This window comes from Dermacentor andersoni, chromosome 4 (genome assembly GCF_023375885.2).
Source record: "Dermacentor andersoni chromosome 4, qqDerAnde1_hic_scaffold, whole genome shotgun sequence".
Taxonomy (NCBI): domain Eukaryota; kingdom Metazoa; phylum Arthropoda; class Arachnida; order Ixodida; family Ixodidae; genus Dermacentor; species Dermacentor andersoni.
The window spans coordinates 34790241-34811497 of record NC_092817.1 but is presented as its reverse complement, the minus strand read 5'-3'; the positions used below and the strand labels follow the sequence as shown (position 1 = coordinate 34811497).

The following is a 21257-nucleotide window of genomic DNA, read 5'->3' as shown; positions in this document are numbered from 1 at the left end:
GATTCTACGAACTTCAGCATATTGTCACGTGGTAGTGACGGTGAAGAAAGCAGCAAAGCTGTGAATGGCGAAACTAGTGCTTTACTTCGCGAACAAGGCCATGAAAAACAGGCTACACTCAAAGCACAGCGATAGCGGCGAACACAATCGGCGAACATCGAAAATCTGATCTTCCGGTCAAGCTCGTCGACTTTTATACACGACCCATCGAATCTTCCAGAGTAATCGCAGGTGCTCGCGTGTCTTCCAGATAGTTCTACACCATTCGCGCCACGCGCACGTGCAATCAGATTACACAAGGTTTGGTGACAACAGACAGTGGATAGAACCATCGATAACATTGCAGAAACTTCCAATGCATGCCGGCGCGTCCCGCGCTGAGCGATAACATTTGTTAGACGGTGAAAAGCTCTCATCTGAAAAAGATAAACAAGTCCACGTGTCGGTATATCACCGCTGCGAGAGTGAAAGAAATCACCAGTTCATGGGAACATGCTAAATCATTCATTTTAAATTATGTTGATTAATATCCTCTTATCTTCCCCTAGCCCAGCAGATGGTGTCCCACGAGAAAATTTGAAGTGATGTTTACTAGAATGGCGTTGCCGAATACCAATGCTAAATTTTTATTCCCACAGGTATGGTTTGGCTTATCCGCCGTGGTTGCTTAGTGGCTATGGTGTTGGGCTGCTAAATACGAGCTCGCGTGGTCGAATCCTGGCTATGGCGGCCGCATTTCGATGGGGGCGAAATGCGAAAACACCCGTGTACTTAGATTGACGTGCACGTTAAAGAACCCTTTGTGGTCCAGGTTATCCCGTAGTCCCCCACAGCAGCCTGCCTCATAATCAAATCGTGGTTTTGGCACGTAAAACTCCATAATTGAATTAAATTTTTTTATGATTTGGCTTCTTCGACTCAACGTTATTATTTCAGTGAACATCAATTACGTGACAAATCACGAAGTCCTCAAATAGTTCCAGCGCTCTTTCTCTTGACCCATTTACTTCAGCGAGCCAAAATAACGTCATTTGTTCATGAAATTGTGAATCCTTTTCACAATGCTTTGACTCATTTCATTCAAGTTACATCTTTTATTCGCTGTGCATGAGCGGATGATTCAGAATTCCGACTCTATCACATCCCCGGTATTTTACCGTGACAACAGACACAAACTCGAAGTTGGGTTTGCTCTGTCCCTCCGTCTGTCCTTTCTGTTACTCTGTAGTCGTCAGGCCCGCGGCTCGTTCTCAGCTTTTTTTTTACCGCAAGACGGCTGAAAAACAAAACAAAACACGCGAACCGTTGCTTGCCATCGGCACCAAGTATCAAATTCCTATCCCCGGCACAAAGTGCACTTGGGAGTCAGAGGCGCTAGCCACTACGCAACTGGCACTGACGAAGATAGTTCCACTCTCGATACTGTTGGCCTAACAACTTTAAAGTTTAGTTTACTACAACTGCTCCAATGTGCCATGATCTTTTTCAAATAAAAAAAAACTGGCCCATTGGTCTTCTGCCTTCTCCTGATATATACATGCATATGCATATATACGAGAAGAAGGGGAACCGAGGGGCCCGATTTTTATTGGTCATATTATGTTAGGCCCCACCACTCACGGTCTTGGCGGCGGATGTGCAACATTCTTTTTGCCGCAGGCATCACGTCTATGAGAACTTGGGTGATAAAAGTTGTCAAAGGTGATAACGGTGGCCGATAAACCCACACATACTAACTGGATGCATCAAATCTGTCGGATTCGAGACCGTCGCTATGTTAACCAATTGGTAAAAGCATCTCACGCGTAATACGAAGGCGTGGGTTCGTATCCCCCTGCGGCCAGTTGCTCTTCATCCACTTGCATTTACATTGATTTATCATTTACTTAATTCAATAAAGAACCATGGACAATTCCCGCTGTGGCAGCGTGTTGTTGTCGCTGTAAATGAATTCCTAGCAAGAAGACTCGGTGAACTCCGCTGATTTTTTTCTTCTATTTATGCAGGTCACATTTGACGCACCCTTCTTCACTACATGGGTCTGCGCAAGTTTCAACACGTTCTTCTTTCCCATCTTCTTAATGGGGCGACTCTGCTCCCGAACAGAGAAGACAACTGCCAAGAATGTGCTCATGTAAGACCACTGCAGCAGATGCTGCTATTGTTTTACAGCGTTATTTGCTGACACAACATGCAGCCGAAGAGCTGTCCCTAACCTCTTCTGTAAGGGCTTGCCACTTTGGTGCGCATGTGGCAGTGTCAGCGGTTAGAAATATACTAAAGAGCAAGACTAACCCCCGCGTTCTCAAACTGTCCTCTACACAAAGTCCTTCCTTCGCTCCACCGATTTCAGCACAGCGACGCCTCTCGACTGAAGAAGTAGTTATGCTTCCTAACAATTGCTGTGGAGTGTCATTGAAGAGCAGGGACCACTTCTGCCGAGGTGCGGCACTGCCATCGACTTCAGTGTCTACCTCAAAGGCGTGCACATGGAAGGGAGGAAGAGGTCAAGAAAGTTGGTAATCTAGTACAGAAGAAATGAAAGTATAAATAGACAACCCGGAGTCATAAAAAAGAAAGGGACAGAAACAGAGACGGTAAATGGGATGCAAATGATCCAAACAAACAAACAAACAAACAAACAAACAAACAAACAAACAAACAAACAAACAAACAAACAAACAAACAAACGAACGAACGAACGAACAAACGAACGAACGGACAAACGAACGAACGGACAAACGAACGAACGAACGAACGAACGAACGAACGAACGCACGAACGAACGAACGAACGAACGAACGAACGAACGAACGAACGAACGAACGAACGAACGAACGAACGAACGAACGAACGAACGAACGAACGAACGAACGAACGAACGAACGAACGAACGAACGAACGAACAAACGAACGAACAAACGAACGAACGAACAAACGAACAAACAAACGAACGAACGAACGAACGAACGAACATGGCGATTTACAAACATGGCAAGAAAGAAATCAGGAGAGAATAATTTGTATCATAACGCAAAGGGCAGTGTTTTGTTATGTGCGGCCAGAACCGGCTGTCTGAGGATAAAAACAAACCGCGGCAAATATGAGTTACAGCATGAGCCATATAAAATGTCCGGAAGCGACTCGCACATTGTAATAAAATGTTACAAAATAAAATTACGTAACATTGTAATTCTCTACGGGTCCTGCACTCCTTCCAGAAGAGTTGGGGTACAGAGATGAAAGGGTTGACCAGTCAGCAGTCCAGATAAATAGGAGACATTCAGTGTATCGGTGGGGAAAAAAAGGAGGGAAAAGATGGATAGAACCGGATTCATTGCAAGCGCATGTAATTGTACAAACAAATACGGAAGTCAAGATCGAGATCAGAAAGGCAAACGGATAGACGGCGATAAATGTAGTAAAACCTGATTAACTCAAGCAGGCTAGGTGACTGTGACCACCCTGTTTGTAACAGGATGCCAATAAACATCATCACTATCATTTAGTCCAGGTGGAGCGTCGTGTGGAGGAAGGTTCTAAAATAAGTAAATAAGTAATTCCAATTCTAAATAAGTAAGTTTGGTAGGACGAACTATTCTACAAGGCCGCCTCGGCCGCGGGAGGACGTGTGTTCAAAACCACACTGCTGCCAGTTAGCCATCGATTGCCCAAATGGCCATAGGCATCCGCGTCCCGGCACTCGGCTTCCTTCAGCGGTGAACAGTCTTGAACAAAGAGCCCGTGACATGCAAATCACGTCGAACCTCGTGGGAACAAGAAAACACCGAAAAGGCGCTCTGTTCCACTCCCATATGGCGGCAGTTCCCCTTGTGCACCCCGAAGCACCTACTAGGTGCATTTATTCGGCACCAAAAGTTTGGCCATTAGTGGAGAAAATGGTCGCAATTTTTCTTTCCGTTCTTAATCTCACACTCGAACTGCAACGTCGGTACAATAGCACGGTGTCGCGAATTTCAAAGTGTATTCGCATGTTTAGTCTTCTAAAGATAACTAGACTGAATGCTTTGTTCCTTTGAAATGCATTGTATTTCTTTATTGCAACACCTCCACGTGGCTTACCCACTTTTCTTCTTACTCTAAATACGGCAGCGGACGTTCTCCGCTTGCATCCGTGATAGCCCTGTTACATCGGTGGAGCATCTGTTCATCAGGCACTTACAACTTGCGAGTGGCAGTGAGAGATTCTCCTCGGCCACTCGAACTGGCTGGATAGGCGTTCTTTATCCGTGCTGAAATTACATGATCCCCGCGCTTGCGCGGTGAAATAAAGGCATATCACTGTCGCAGTATCTCGAGAAATTCTTGAAAATAGCAACAGTACCCAGTATCTCTGAATGGCGATCATGAAGTGATGTGCTCAGAACGAATGTGCATGCAAGTAGGTAAAGGCAAGGCGCCAGAAGACCAGGACTTAGGAAGAAGAACACAAACGACAAGACGGGCCTGACGACAAGTCCTGGTCTTCTGCGCCTTGCCTTTACCTACTTCAAGCATGAACCAACTAGCCCAAGCAAGAGTTTTACTTGTGCATGCAAGGCTGCACTTGCATTAATATTTTATTTTATTTTGTTTTGTTTGAGTGTATTTCCGAGGGCTTCCATGCAGCAGCTGCAACGAAGTGATCTCATTCTGCACTATTTCAAGTTTCTCTGTTCTTACGCAGGCTTATAGGTATGTGCTGATTGTACAAGTGTTCTGGTATTCTGCGGTGGGTTTGCATGAACGCGTGCATGTGTTGAATATATATTTTAATCTATGACTACATATAAAGTATGGCAAGCTAGGCTTGCTTGACTTAAGTAATGCTGTTATTTGTTCGATCTTTGCTTCTTCTCTTTCCATCTCTGCTGGTGTTTCAGTTGCTTTATTCTTCACCTTTCTTTTTGCCGTGCTAAATTCTTTTTTAGGTTTCAGAGATAGCCGACCCTCATGACCTATTTTATCAGATTCGCACCATTTAACAAACAGCAGCAACAAAGTTGCTGCAAAACAATGTTTAGGCCAGGTTATTTGTCAGGCATAGTATGGTAGGTCAGACCTAGAAAACTTTGGCAGCGTGGCACGTTAGAGCATTCCGGACAAAGCATTAGACTCCCCAGTGGTAGCGTGTGGTTAAAAGCTGTTATGCAACGTGGATTATGCGTTTTATTTAAGTGTACAGAACTTTGCGTTTAATTTCTCATTTTGTACAATGTTTATTTGTCTTGCTTTAGACAACTTCAAGTGGACACCAAATAAAAGGACTAAATCACTGAGAACTCCGTGCGACGTTTGTGCGGGGTAGACTGGTTCGCTATTAGGAATGAAGAATAATCTTGTTTTTACAAATTCCGTGCTTAAAACCTGGAGCCCATGGCAATAATATGACACCGCCATTCTCAAAACATTTTCATTCATATGAACTCCGCTTTTGCGTACGCCCTGGAAAGGCCCACCCGTTTAGTTTTTGCTTATTTAGGAGTGGAATGTGTTTAATTTTTATTGATAAATACTTAAGTGAAACCGGACCGACGATGCCAAGATATATGACGTCAGCTGGTGCCGATGCAGGAACATTACGGTGTCCTTGTGAACTCTATTTGTTTTTACGTCATTTCCTGCTGTAAAAGCTCTCAAGCTAAGGTTCTGGTAGCTTGGTCCCACCCAAACACCATTTTGAGAACATAGCGAGCTTTTGTGCAGTGCTTGAAGGCAATGAGCTTCAGGCGTCCGAACATAGACACTACGCCCTGTGTAAGGCACATGGCTAGTTGAGCTCGTCCCTTCTTGCACTCCCCTACGTGCTTGTCAGCTAGGACAAAAAAAAAAAAAAAAGAAAACTAGCTAGCCACCCTGATTTGTTTTCTTCGCGAGGTCGTTTCCTTCGTTTGTGGCCACGGTAAGACTGACTAATTGCAATCCATGGAATGAAATCAATACGTAAATATTGCTTAATTAATATTAATATGCGGCGCAAGGTAGCAATTTGGACTCGTCGCGACCACTATTGACACAGCGCGTTCGCACTCGCTAAAAAATTTTTAAATTTGTTTGTGCTGCGGTTGCTTTGCATATCGCAGTGAACTTTTTTTTTTTAGCTTGGTATAAGAAGAAATGGTCACAACCATCGAAATGAGCAGTTGTAGGTGGTTGTGGTAAGTGTGTCCTGTCACTTCTTCCTTTGCCCTCGTCGGCAACGAGCTGCGTCTATACTGCTCCTAATGATCCTCTACGACACGCTGCGCAGGAGAAGCGCGGTGACCTTACGCACGTCTCGTGTTGCCGAAAATTGATTTCCCTGTTGTTCTTTTCACCGGTGCTGCAGCGAGACCCTGGCGCAGCTGCAGGAGAAGCAGTTCACTTTCTCCCAGTTCTTCTCCCGGTGCGGTCTCTTCTGCCTGCTCTGGGTGGTGACCAACTACGCACTGGTGCACTCCCTACGCATCCTGGACACCACAGACGTGCTGGCGCTCTACGCCTCCAACGTCTCGTTCGTGTACCTCCTCTCCTGGGTCATCCTACACGAGCAGTTCGTCGGGATCAGGGTGAGAGAACGGCGCCGGTACCTGGCTTTGCGCGGTTGTGTGCTGGCCTTTGAGCCATGTGGAGCGAACAGGCAACAAAACTACAGAAAGCACAGGCGAGCTTAACCACTACGTTTAATTGGAAAGTTGAAATTATAAGCGAAGCGAAGAAAATCAAAGTGGACGTAAAGATAACCTACTGCGGGTGGGACCCGAACCCATATCCTTTACATGGGAGAGGCTTGTACACGTATGCGCATAACTACCCAATATGAAAGGTTTAGCGTGTACGTAACTTGTACAAAAGAAATATAAGAAAGAACGAAGAGTCTTCAATACACGCTTTGAAGGTTGCTGGAAAGTAAAGCTGTAAAAGTAAACTAGAACGGTGACCCATTCTGACGTGGCTTGAAGTTATTCACATGGCGACATTCACGTGTACTTTACCTAATTATTAGCCTAAGACATTTCAACGGTCTCCGACTTGGCTTGCGCCGCTACTTCGTGCACCTACAAAGATTGGACCATAGAGAAGAAAAAAATGCCCTTAACCACACTTTCGCCGCGCCTCGTATGCGCGCTCAGCTTCAGGAATCTTCACTATACGTTGCCTTCCCATACCACTGTCACAATACAAATAAATTGCTAGGCGGGTCCTTCGATTACATACGAAAGTGTAGTTACGTCGCTCCCTGCTTTGTATGCTACAGTTGCCGCTTACCATCAACTGCAGCTTATGCAACCGTAATATTTACCGGAAAACGCTTGCGGTGAACGCTATGTGCGAAGGCGAGCTTTCGGGTTCTTTGGTTTTCTTTCCCCCGCACGGCCGGCGCCACCACTGCCGCGGATGCGGGGAGGTGAAGCCAATCTGCTGGCGCTGCAATGAACCCAGCGGCGCAGGCGGTACGTGCCTCCTGAGTGTCTGCCTACAGAGACGACAGACACATTGGGAGGTAGAGCTATAGAGCTTTTCTGTAAAGAACAGGCCACACTTCTCTACCTTCCTGCCAATAAATTTATCTCTTTCTGTCGCTCTCTCTCTCTCAACACAACAAAATTTATAAGAGGGGGCCACCGCCGTAGCTTAATCGGTAAAATACCGCACGCGTAATACGGAGGATGGGAGTTCGACTCCCCCCTGCGGAGATTTTCTTTTCGTTCACTTTAATTTCCATTTTGTTATCGTTAGATCATAACTAAACAGAACATTAGTTTCTCAAATGCTTTCTCAAGCTTCGTTCTCTGTTTGCTTCCTATGGTTGTAACACGCAGAGAGAGAGAGAGAGAGAGAGAGAGAGAGAGAAAGAGAGAGAGAAGGCTCGCAAAGAAAATCTTCGCTTTTAAAAAGAAAGAATCCGACGAGGACTGCAATAACGGCATTGAGGAGGCCGTGTGCTGAGCAACAAAAGCGAAGCAAAACCACTTATAATTCGGCAATACTGCAGCAAATATAGTGCAAATGATTACAGGGATGACTTTTTAGTCTCTAGATGTACATTGACAATGGTTATGGCTGAATTTTGTTTATTATATTGCGTTCATTCAAGGTCAGCTTATATTCTCAAGTTTTGGTTTTCATTGTCGCTTTGTAAAATTGATATACGTCACTTGTTGAATATTATTCGCGATTAACCTTTCTAGAACGTTCACTTTCATTCCGTTTCGGATGCCTTTTCTTTCTAGAATATACTACTTCACTTATCTAGTGAAGTAGTATATTCTAGAAAGAAAAGGTTATGTACACTGTAGCGCCGCAAATTTGATGGTGCTTCATAGGAAGGTCGTTTTATTGTACATCTATACTTTTGATGTCGAGACGGACTGCCCAGTTGCTATGCATTAGCGTGACGTAAGCGATATCGCTTCTTAAGCTTGTTGCCTTATGTGATTAGGGCTGTAATCATTGTGAAGTTCACTCCCATGAATATGAGTTGGAAGCTAGCCAATAACCGTTTCCAAATATCCCATCCTGTACCAGTCTGGGAAAATAATTTAGGTCCGGTGAATATTAGTCCGGCGCATTTTAACTTATTGCTTACAGAGAGAATTTGTTATAATCGGCATGCAGCACAGCGGGCTCGGCTTGACAATGCCACCGAATTACATCCGGGAACATGGCTGCATGATGAGTTGCTGCTGCGCAACCAAATGAATTACCTTCATTCATGAGGCGGTCCTTAGATTTACGTTCCCGTGGTGGCGAGTCAACACAACAAAAGACGCTTGCGGTGGGTCTGCGACCAGTGGCAGGACCGTCTTGCTGCACTCCTCTTTGGACGGGACAATAATCCCCAATCATGAGATGGAGCCAACACTTCCGCGCCCCGGAGTGGCGAGTCCGCACGCCGATAACAATGAGGGCGAGGGTAAGAACCATTGAAGGAATGAACTCTTTCCTCCGGGCATTGTCCTGCACGAGATGGAGCATCGGTGACCAAGTGGAAATGATCGACCTGCGCGTAGAAGCCGGCGATCGGGGCCTCAAACCAACCACTTCTTTAACACTCTCTCATGAGGACTCGCCCGCTAATGGGTCGCTGTCGTGCGCGGTACCCTATTTAAGGCAGTTAAAAATTTCTGTTAAAGAGAGATTCTAGAGAGACTCGGCAAACAAACCACTTGTAGATTTGTTGTAATCATACTTCTGCCCTGCTTTTTGTCATGTATGTCCGCATTCGTCGTCTTCATCCTCCTGCCACATCTTTCAACTGTCACATCTTTCAACTGAGATTTTATCACGGTCTAGAAAAAACAAGAAAACAATGAAATACGCTACGACATGTTGAGAGATGGAAATTTTGATGTACGACGTTATTCGAACAACTTTGATCAAAATGATTCTGATTAAGTTCTTTTCGAAAATCTCATGCTCCTTGGCCATCGCACCACTCGGGAACTGCTCTTGGCTAAGGACGATGACCGGGTTACAGTTATGAAACATCAGTGAGCTTGGCACGCGAAACTTCAGAAATTGTGCACTTACGCTGCTTTCGAATAATCAGGAAGGAGTTATAATGTCAAGATAAGTTCCCCAAATAAGTGGCGTGAGATAAGGCATTTGTCTGTGTAGTCCAACGGGCACTACTGGGGCCGAAAAGAGGTTGCCGATCCACAGGGATATTTCTTTCCCGTGTGCTTTTTAAGTCAGAAACCGGGATTACTTGGGAAACATAGCGAACGTATTCTACGTCAGCCTCATTGAACTTTCTTTCCTTAACAGATTGTGGCGGTGATACTGTGCAATACGGGTATTGCGCTACTGGCATACATGGATGGAGTCACGAGAACCATGACGCTCGGCGGAGTGGTGCTCTCGGCAGCCGCGGCTGCCGGCTCCGGAGTGTACAAAGTGAGTACAATGCGCTGGTCTAAGTGTTTTTTGCTTTTTGTTTAAATGCCAATCGGCGCCTTGTAAGCGTGGAAGGCTTGCGTTCTGAGCATAAAGTGCAAATTAGGGACGGCGCTGGAAGATTGAAGGCCATGTTTTGTAGAAGAAATCGTGAGACCAGGGGTGCACCTAGCATCCACGTTTTTATCGTTTATTGTTTAACGTTTACCGTTTTATGCGGCTCAGAGCGTATATTTCTTGCTACGTGAAATGATCTAAGTTCATATTCAGAAAAAAAAAATTCTTGCGTTGGAACTCTTTATAAAGGCAGGTTCCAGCCGATCATGATGTTGGACATATCATTAGCGAAAGCGGCTGGGCAATCTTAAAAAGCTTTATGATTGAAAAGCTTTGGCAATTTTGTCCCTGAGTGGCAAGATATCATTTCAAGCCAGACATGCTGTTTTCCATTGGGATTCAATTACAGCGAGGCTGCGCACTACAAAGTAGTATTCGAAGACATTAGCACATTCGTTTCTTTTTTATGTAATTTCACTGTCTTTCGTTGAATCGTTTCACTTGCTCGTCGAAAACGAGCAAGTTGAAGGCGTCAGCGGCAATGTCTTTGAGGATGTGGGAAACCTTGTCGGACTCAGTCATATGTGCGTCAACTTTCATATGTGCGTCAACCACTCAGCTGGGTATAAATCTTAGGCTTTGTAGCATAACCTGGCCGATACCGAGGATATAACAGAATTTAGTATTTTCGTTGGTTTTGTTGGAGCAGCGAAAGAACTTTCCGTTATCTCGCTTCTATTTGTAGAGTGATAAATGATAGCTATATGTCGGTAACACCGGCAGTTCGAGTAATGGTAATGTCGTTTGTCACAGAGAGCGCAGATATCAGATTTCTTTCTCCACCTCAGATGAAGTTCTGAACGCAGAGTAACAGTTCTCTAATACCCTCACATCTCGCACAACACACGGTTTTCCCCTAGCCACTTTCTATTTCGACACTGAGGCTAAAGGAAGCCGAGGTTCGATATGCGACCAAGATTGCGTCACCAGTGCCACCTAGAATCATGAAAGACGAATTTACATGAAAGAAATGACTTACGTCAAAACACTCAATAATCGATAGAGGCCTGCAGTCAAAGCAGATACTCTAGCAGAGTCTCCATCAGCGGATCGATGCAATTTTGAAAAAGACGTAGAGCTCACCGCCTCGCTTAAGCGTTGAAAGCTGGTGCGCTTGGCATTGTCTACGTTTTTGAAAAGACCGCAGTTCTCACTTAAAAACGCAACGAGTGGGTGGGAACGCGCCCATAATTTGTAGCCCACAGTAATATAATCAAAAAGCATGAATTACTTCAGAAACCCTTAAAGCTTTACTGATTTCTTTTCTTCGTCGGAACTTCTTTTTCCTAGCTAGGGCTCTCGCTATACGTCTCCCATAGCTCTCCCTTTCAAATCTATTCGGCCACCACAAGTTTAGACAATGGTATGTTGAACAGCATCATTCCGTTTATGTCGTCTTCTGAAAAGGTTTATGGCTAGAAAGTCTATCGTCAGAAAGAACAAGGGCCCGTATTAAATAAGATATCGTTGTGCTAAAGCTTCGCGTAAGAAGAGGTGTTAGTCATTCATGATGTTAGAAATATTAGAAAGTGATGTGCCAATTGGTAGACAGCACTTACGTACGAAAAGCTTTGTGAATAAGGCCCCAGATTACTGGTCAGGTTGCGCAGTTTTAATGCGAAGCATTTTGGCTGCCCTCTTGCCCCTCCCCGGATTTTTTGCGACGTGGCCTAGTTCTCTTGTGAGCAGGTGTTCTCATCACTTGCATACGTTCACATCACTTGCATACGTTCTCATCACTTGCATACACAAGATAAGGCATCTAGCTTCGTTGTGCGCTTTACGAGAGGGCCTTCTACAAAGATGCTTTCTTTGCCTACCGCCCCGGAATTCGGCATGACAGAGACGGTTTCTCGCCTTGATGACTCAACACGAGCAGTCACTGAATAAAAAGATTACGTCCACACTAGTGGCCTTCGAACTTTGGTTTTCCAGTACAAATGCACGGTGCTCCGTCCATGAGGCCACAAACGCCTCTTCTTGGTATCTATAACAAACCGAAAAGGAGACGTGCATAAAGTTATACATTGTGGCCAAAACAGCCATATTTCCGTCTACGAACACAAACAGAACAAACAAATGTGAGAGCAGTATAAATGCATGTAGGCCTCAATTAATACGCGTTATTCGCATTATTAATTGTCCTATGGAGTGTTCATTGTCCAGGTGACCCATGCAGTGATATTTCTGTGGTACAAGTATCCAGTCAACGCCACCTATAGCGCTTTGAGACAATTGGCTCGCGCGTCCCATCTGATAGCACCAAGTCGCCCTCAATTTGCTGCTGTTGTGCTTGCCTTACACGTGGTCGATATGTTAACGCTTTGCAAAACGTGATGCGACGCTGAATAGCCAACTACCTGCATAATGCTTCGCATTACGTCGATTTGCATAGCGCGTGGGATCTGCATCCCAATTATTACGTTAGCAACTATACGGAATTAGACTCTTGAGGCAGGTTTATGCAATCGGTGCCGTTGTGCTGTTAACGAGATTGACGGCACATGCTTGGCCCGCACATGGATGCTTAGAAAGTTGCCAAAGACAGCCGGTAGGCCCAGTGCGTTTTGCTCCAAAAACGGCGGGCGCGGCCAAGTTGACCCATCGTTACGCTACGCTCAGCGGAGCCAGGGCAGCGTTCTGCCTTCCGCTGGTGGCACGAGGGTTCTGCGCTGACGCTCTTTCTGTCGTCTGTTTCTTCTCCCGTACTTTAAAGACGCGAAAATGCCTCATGATGAGCCTTAAATGGCTCATCAGATGGTGGCCTTGAAAACGCGACGAGCGGCGCAGAAAATTCATGTGAGCTCGTCGCGCGCAGAGACGCGCTCGTGCCCCTGATCGCGCGTTCGTTGTCGGCTTCTTCCACAGCTGGCTCCGATGCCGCTCATCATGAAAAAAGAAGAGGGAGAGAGAGAGACAAAGCTAATTAAGATTTAATTCTGGCACCCGAAACACCTTTGGTGGCAGTCCAACCCTCGAGCTTATGTGGGAGTCGAACCTATGACCTTTGGGACTAAGGCGAAGTTAATTAACCCATGAACTTTGGTGGGAGTCGCACCCTCAACCTTTGATGTTAATTAGGGCCAATTTATTTAGGACGTAAGGCAGCATCACCTACGGCCCTCGAACCCACGACCTTTTGTGCAAGAAAATAAGAAGTAACAACACATTCGAATGAGAATGTCAAGTAATTTAACTAATATCTCTCTAGCGTGCAGGCTTTCGCCTTCAGCGTTTTTGGCGTGCGTTAAAGTGGCTGTCAGGTTTTTTTTTTTTACATTACACCACATTACCTTTATTATTAATGCGAAAACATTATATGCCTCATCAAGTGGAAAATCCGGCGTCCCTTTGTCCTATGGCACCAAAACCCACTTGACGAAGTGATGGCGCTCCATTCCCGGCCCCTGAACCTGCTGCGGCTGGCACTGCTGAATCCCACGGTGAACAGCCACGGCATCGGACCTGGCCCACTCCCAGTATTGGATTAACTTGATTAAATATATTAAAGCGGATTAAAGTAGGTTAAGGTGGATTAAGGTAATCTATACCCAGGCCACCATCTGTCCGCGCAGGGACTGCACCTTTCACGACATGGCAGCTCATGCCAAGCAAGCACCCTCGGCAAGCATGCGAATAGACTTGCACACGTTACAGCAAAAAAAGTAACCGATTACAATTACAATTACTTCATTAGAAAATGTAATTGGTTACAGTTGCCAATTACTGCCCCATTAAATTAATTGAGAAATTTCTCAAATGTAATCATCACGTGTACGTTTTACTTTCCTCTGAACTTAACAATTATTGCCATTGCATAGGTGCAGTAGACATAACGAACTGGCGTGGCACCCTGAGTGTGTCCTCCGCAGCCTTTCACACGTTATCTTCACCAACAATTGTTTTTCAAAGCTTTCGTCGGACATCAGCAGGGACACTCAAAGCTTGCTCGACATGCGCGCTGGAGGGAAGCGCGTTTTTCTGGTGCCCGAACACGATGCGGTGTGCGAACGTCACTGCGGTTACTAAATGCCGGGACGCTCGCGTTTGGGTCCTCTATGAAGCGCATCGCTTTATTATTGCTGGCGCTAGAGTTGACGCTCCCGGAGGGAGGGCCAGCGAAAAGCTGAAAAAAAAAACTGAAAAAGAAAGATATAGACCCTATGTGATTTTCTTGAATATTCACGCCCGAAACGGCCGTAGTTTCCGATACATACCAGCGCCAGTTTAATTCATCGACGAACATCTGGTTGAGCTATATGAAATGAAGTAACAAATACTGAGCATCCGGGTTTGCCTGTCGGAACGTGCACATTGCAAGGGTGCTGCGTCACTTGCTACGCCTTGTCTTGTCAACAGAGGAACTGGTTACATGTGATTGGCTACTGAAGAAAGGAATTTAATTAAAGTAGGCGTTACCAAATAATATAGTAATCGTTAATTTAGGGAAGTACCAATAAATGTAATTGATTAAAGCTAATCAATTACACAATTCGTTACGTACAAGTCTGCATGCGTTAAGAGCAGGCTGAACGCTAACGCGGCCGTTCGTTTGGGTGCTGCCACAGTATCCGGCAAAAGATGACAGCCGCCTACAAAGGCTGAAACTTTCGGGGCCGAGTTTACCAAACTTTTCGTTCATTTGGGCTCTTTTCTATTGGCTGGCCATCTTCGCTGATAACATGTTGAGCATTAGCACTGGCTAGAATTTCCGAACAGTTACAAAGAGCTCCACTTCGGAACCTAAGAGTCTGTCCTCCTAGCAATGCCACTAGATAACGCCCTGTCAGTTTCGATGCATGAATTTGCACTTTCAGGCTCACTTCTACTCATTTCAGCACCCTCTCCACGTATTTCATCTAGCGAGAGGCTTGCGTATGTTGTTAGAAGACGAACCACCACGAAATCCCGCGAAATAGCCAAAGAAAGCAGTCGTTTCAATAGTCACTGCACGCATGCACACGTTCAAGAGTTAGTCATCACTGTGTTTCATTACCGGAGACGCTCGACACTTAGTGATATGGCCCTTTCTTGTATTGTTTGCATGCAGTAACGGACGCTGAAAGGTGTGTCCTCGTTGCAAGTGTTACATGCTCTCGTCATCACTCCTTCCGCAGGTGACGTTCAAGAAGCTCATAGGCGACGTGTCGTTCGGTCAGCTGTCGCTGTTCTTCAGCCTTATCGGCTTCCTGAACCTGCTGCTCATGTGGCCAGTCTTGCTGGCGCTGTACCTGTTACGCTTCGAGACGATCGTGTGGAGTCGCATGCCCTGGGGAATGCTCGCCGGTGCAGGCGCACTTTCGTTACGTGAGTAAAAATTGTGTTCCGTGCTTTGTGCACATGGGGTGACGATAGGGCTACGACCTGAATTCTGGTAAGCGAACATATTGCCTCTCCAAATAGGCCGGAACAAAGGGAAAATGACATGATTGGAAGAAAGTTGTTCAAAACAATCAGAATTTATCGTCGCCCTAATCGTCCTTTCAATGTACCACTCCCTTGGACTTGAAATACGCAGATTTCATCTTGTACTTTTTCATGCTTCTTTTTGTTGAGGACCGAATTTCTACAGACTTTCGAACAAAAGCAGCAAAAATATGTGATTTTCGAATATATCTAATTATCTCAAGGCTTTAAGAATTAGCTTCGACGTTTAAGCATAAACAGATGTTGGGGACACCGACAAGCGGCACTGAAAACTATGTAATCATTCTGACAGCCTTGGGCGCACAGGAATATCCGACAGGAGGGTTTCATAACTCTCCCTGTGAAATTCTCTTTTGGGATATTTCTGTGCGCCCAATGCTATCGGAATGATAAAATATTTTTGAACTACGTCTTTTTTCATCGCACGTCTAGTTATAGCTCCGTTTTCGGCCTCTATAAATTTTTGTAAGGCCCTTACGGTAAGTGTATTATCAGCGTGACAAGAAAACACCCTGAAGGGTGTAAATAATTTTGGAGTAATATAGTGGATTCGAGCAGCAAACAGACATGGTTCCGACAGGATAGCGTCGTTTTCAAAGAATGTCTTCTCACAGCGGCTATTATTTAAAATTGCCTGGAGGAAATATACTCCACACGCAGTCACAGTTCTTTGCCTAAGAAGGGTGATGGTTTGGGCTGGTTGGTTTTCCATGTTAGATCATGTGGTACAGCGCAAAGCAGGGACAAAGGACGCTAGAAAAACGAGGACGAAAGCTTACTGCCAACTGTAATTTTATTGCCTGGTGCAAGGTGTTATATATAAAAAACAGAGTGAAAACGACATAAAAATATATATGTAAAAAGCAAACAATACAGATGAAACAACCATGAAGAAAAACATTCTTAAGTTGCCATCACCGCTCACTGTTCGCGCTGCCCTTGTCTGTGCATAAGCAAGCCATCCCTGGCTTTATCACGACGGGAGTTAGCATTCTTAGACCTAAGACCTTAGGTGATGGCCTCTTCAGAGTATTTTTCTTCTTGGTTGTTTGATCTGTATTGTTTGTTTTTACATATATATTTTCATGTCGTTTTCCCTCTGTTCTTTATGTGTAACACCTTGCACCAACAATAATATTTCTGTTGGCAGTAAACGCTTGTCCTCGTTTTCTTTGCGTCCTTTGTCCCTGCTTCGCGCTGTACCACACAATCTAAAAAGTTCTTTGCCGCCGAAACTCTGTCCTAAGTGGCGCCCGAAGTTTGAAGAATAGCAGAGTTTGGAACCAGGAAATTTCTAGGCGTTTTTCCGCAGCGAGAAACTGCGAAGAAACGGCGGTTTTGATTCGAATATTCCAGAGACCTGAAAGATCCCACTTTCGGCTCGTCACAACCACACGTCTCGGAAATGCATAAAAAAATTCTTTCAAGATTGTTCTCCCCTTAACAGTTTTGCAAAATTCAATGCAAAATTATAAATATAAGCTTGCTAGCGAGTCCACACGCGTTCGATTGGGTCGTGTTGTCAGGCTGAATATATACACCTAAAGACGCTTTTTCTTTGCGACGTAAAGGTCATGCAAGCTTCGATGATCATACTTTAAGCTTTTTCTGAAACCCAACAACACAAAAACCTCAAAAAACGGAGCATTTCGCCAATTTTCATCGGCCTGTGCAAAAAATAAAATAAAAAAAGGAATGGCTAATATTTGGCAAATGCAATTTTTGCTGTCTTTTCTTCATTCTCCTGATGAAAATTCGTGCTGCTCTCATAATGTACAGGATCCGTATCTCTTGGCAGCACGTTTTATGACGCTCAGGTTGGTGTTTTACAAGAAAGTTCAAGTGGTGCACTCCCTGCCCTTCCTGTCCTTGCTCTCTCTCTCTCTTTCCAATGGTGCTAGCACCGGCGAAAATGATTTTTTTTTTTCGCAAACAGCATTTCATGAAGTGATATTTTGTCCACTACTAAAGGGCTTCCAGTTCTTGAAATGAAATTGTCAGTGGTTGAGCGCCAAGTTTGGGACAGTTGGCATAGAATGACGCATACATCAAATTACAACTTTGGCGGTAATTAGCGCGAATCTCAGCCCGTATAAAAATCGAAAGGAGCCACCGCAGAATTTCACAATCCACTCGGGAATAGCAACAAGCCTGAATTAGCCTAAAATAAGTTGAAGTGCTAACTTTGCGGGTAGAAAGACGGGTTTTCAAACTGTGCGCGAATGTTTTCTTGTCTTCGAATAGTTAAATAAGCCCTGAACCTCTCCTTTTGATGACTGAGTTAGCGGGGGCACCCACGTAATTTAAATAAACTAGTTTCGCTGATCAACGAACCAAAGCAAGATGAAGATGAGTGTGATGTCGTTGGGTTTCTCAACGTGCAAATGTCAAGATGGCACCTTGTCACCTAGAGATGGGATATGTTATGTGCGCACACATATGTACGTTCAGCAAAGTGCATTTGGACTACATATGCTCGAGCCGTTTGATCTGCATGCATGTTTAAGTAGCCGTTATTCATAGAGAAATTCTGCATCAAACGTTAAATAACGTTCGTTTTTTTATGCATTATCAAAATATCAGATAGAAAAAATTTTAGAATCCAGGGACCATATTTTGCAGCAATTATCATATTCATACGAAAGCTGGACGCCGGTGACAATGAGCTCTTACAAATGAAAAAATGCGTGAACTTGTCCCCAGGGGCCAGGTTCACAAATTTTGCTCTAATGAAAGCTTTGGACATTGGCCAGGTGCCTTCGAATGCTTGCCAACAGTGAAGATTCATTTTCCTAGCTTGTGATACCCATAAGAAAGCAGGTCAGCAAAATGCATTCCCGCCTATTTCCTATTTCCTTATTAGTGCAATCGTGGCCCGATGACAATAAACGGACTTTCTCTGTAGCGTATAACTGTGTTCTTCTGCGGAGAAGTGCATGTCAACGCGGATGTGTTTTATTCTTTTGCAGTATCAAATTTGCTGGGGAATTTCGGCATCATCTGGACTTTTGAAATATTCCTCACATTAGGACTTGCGTTTGCAGTGCCAATTTCTGCGAGTAAGTAACCTTTTGCAGAGTCCTTGCTACATCAAGGGTATCCGTTAGTCCAAACTCCGAAGAACATGGGCAAAAACATTTGAACGTGTCCTTGTGTTGGTCAGAAAAACAAAATAAGTGTCTGTTCCGGCTCTAATGTTTCAGCGTGATGTAGAGTTTTGCTTTCCCTTCTCTGGACGCCCAGTGATCACGACGTCTAGCACTAACGTATAAATTTCTAGTATACGTGCCAACCCGTGCTCCTGATGTATTAATACTACCTTGTGCTACGCGCGTGTGCTTCATCGTTCTAAAAGCTATATTTCTCCTTCTATACGGGATTGCAGTTATCAGTCAGCATCTTCTAGCACAAATCAATTTCTTTCCCACCTTCTCCGTTTTAATATCTCCCGCGGTGATCGCCTTTGCCACTGTAATTAAACCTACTTCTTTATGACTTGCTATTAACTTCATTTGGCTTCGCTTGCTTGCAGATGTAGTTCTTGTCTTTGCTCCTTAAGTATAGATACCATATCTTCTGGGCGGAAGACACCATCAGCTTATTCAAACGCATATTTTATCACTCTTTTCGCGGTTTTTCTCTCGCGAAGGCGATTTTGGCACTTAAATATGCACTTATGTGCGAAATCTATAATCACTTGCAATGATCCAGTTGCTACAAATGGGAACTCGATTTCTAGAGGTATCACAATGATATGCACAGGAAATAGGAATTCAAATGCAGTGGATAAGGGAATGGTTGTCTGATTGATGTAGTTCACTTGAGTGCATATTGACTGCTCTTGGAAATTACAGGACCATGAAATACCTCATAATCAAGTACTATTTCCGCATTTGATTTATTTTACATGTAAGTGCCTTCCTCGCTCAATTGCTAAAATACCAACCGCTGTGAAGCAACTTTTCCAGGAGTCATTTCCTTGTCATTGTGTTCATTTCATTGTTGTTCTTTGTTATTCATTTCCGTTATTTTGCCTCAGAGGCCATTCGTAAGCTTGGACACAGAGCAACTCCAGAGCCCGCCAGTGACGATGCAGAAAAAAGTACTTGCTACGTCGCCCCACTTCTTGGCCTATGCGACATCCTGGAGAATAACACCCAGTGGCTTACGCTCATGCCGCTAATGATTTATGCATTTGATCACGTGGTGCCCCGTCTGACGCGTCGTCCACCATTCTCTTCCTGCGCGCAGTCGTAGACGTGTACATCTACGAGGTGATGTTCGAGGGCATGAAGCTGGCCGGAATCTTGCTCATCCTGATCGGCTTTATGCTGGTGCTGCTGCCGGAGGACTGGCCCGACTACCTGACCATGATTCTGCGCTACCGACGGACCAGCCGCCGGCGCCGAACAGTCGCGAAGAAGCCCACGCCCCAGGACGCCACCACGGGACACCGCTCCCGCCTGAGGACGCCGTCCGGTCGCATCAAGTAGCGCTTGGACGGGTTTGAGCTCGGGGACCTGCTCAGAGTTCAAATCCAGAACAAACGGCTAGAGCAGACGGCGCACTTCAGCGTCGACATGGCCAGTACGGTGTACGGCGGCCAGAGAACTCCGGACAGCGAAGCGCACGAGTACATATTCTAATGAGGCAGTGAGTGGTGCGCGCTATCGCAGAGTTACCTCCCTTTGAAAGCAACCACGTTGATGCTGCGCACAGTGCGACGGTGCTGTCGTTCGCGCTGTCTCGGACAAGTTGTGTGCAGAACTCGTATCGGCAGTGTGTCATGCTGACGAAGAATCGTGGGGCTGTTGTTACTGCCACTCAACGTTGCTCGAGAGATGTTTCGGCTACATTGCAGTGAAGACCATGCTGTGTTGATGCGCGTAAAGGTGCGCGCAAACTTCGGCTGAAAATTGGGGAGAAGGACGCCGAAGTTGGACTTGTTTGTTTGCAGGGATAATGGTACGAGAAGAGCGTGTTGGTGGAACGTTAGCGTTGGATAGTCGAGCGTTTCTTGTTAGATTATTACTGCGAGAGTCTAGGAGGCAGTTGTTCAGCGCACGCGGTGACGCTGACGTTTCGGTGACTTTCCTTTTTTTTTCTCGTTCAGCGTAATGCGACGCTCAAGTCTGTAAGTTCACAGTGAAGTGTGTTTCCATGAGCACTAACAACTTGCACTTGTTTGATAACCAAGGAAGAGCTGCAATAATGTGCGTGTCACGTTGATGTCACAAAAGCATCCACATCTGAGTCAATGCAACCGAGCTACTTGTTGATATTTCTTCTAACGATCAACAGAATACTGGTATCTTCAATCAGCTGTATAGCACTTTTCTTGCTGCCCCATTACCTCACATCTACATATTTTAGACATTGTTAGCGCTTTATTTGATATTCCCATCTGTCACTTCCTATTTGGGTGGCAATACAATGTTCCTCGTCAATGTAGCGAAACTTGGTACAAACGTTAGAAAGAAGGTTCACATGTGTTTTATTTTCCCCCATCTGCCTTTAAGTTATATATTTTCTCTATCAAAAATTAATATCGCAAAAAAAATGTTCTGAACTACTGCATAGACTATGAGCATTTGCTATCTCTAGTCAGTGAGTGAATATTATTGGCCGAGCCTTACACCGTGAATGCCATGTGCTGGTTAAAAAAAGTAAACGTCGAATTGCTTGATGTAGGAATGTTATGAGATCAGGTAAGGGACACACCAGTTCTATAAGATGCATGTATTTATTTTCCATAACGCATACTTGTCTCACTTCTTGCGGTTCACTTTAATTTGTTCACTGCACGTTGCCGACAGCGGGAACGTCATGCACAC

General features: G+C 44.9%; 1 protein-coding gene across 4 annotated transcripts in view; it reads left to right on the top strand.

The window, feature by feature from the left end:
* Positions 1–20686, top strand: part of LOC126536907 (solute carrier family 35 member F3-like) — a 203970-nt gene extending 183284 nt beyond the window's left edge. For all 4 annotated transcript variants that reach the window (XM_050183957.3, XM_050183959.3, XM_050183960.2 and 1 more), the window contains 6 exons: positions 2007–2134; positions 6329–6548; positions 9751–9879; positions 15114–15303; positions 18393–18482; positions 19675–20686. In XM_050183957.3, coding sequence (XP_050039914.1) covers positions 2007–2134; positions 6329–6548; positions 9751–9879; positions 15114–15303; positions 18393–18482; positions 19675–19916 — 999 coding nt within the window. In that variant the 3' untranslated portion in view covers positions 19917–20686. The remainder of the gene's footprint in view (positions 1–2006; positions 2135–6328; positions 6549–9750; positions 9880–15113; positions 15304–18392; positions 18483–19674) is intronic.
* Positions 20687–21257: the final 571 nt, after the last annotated feature.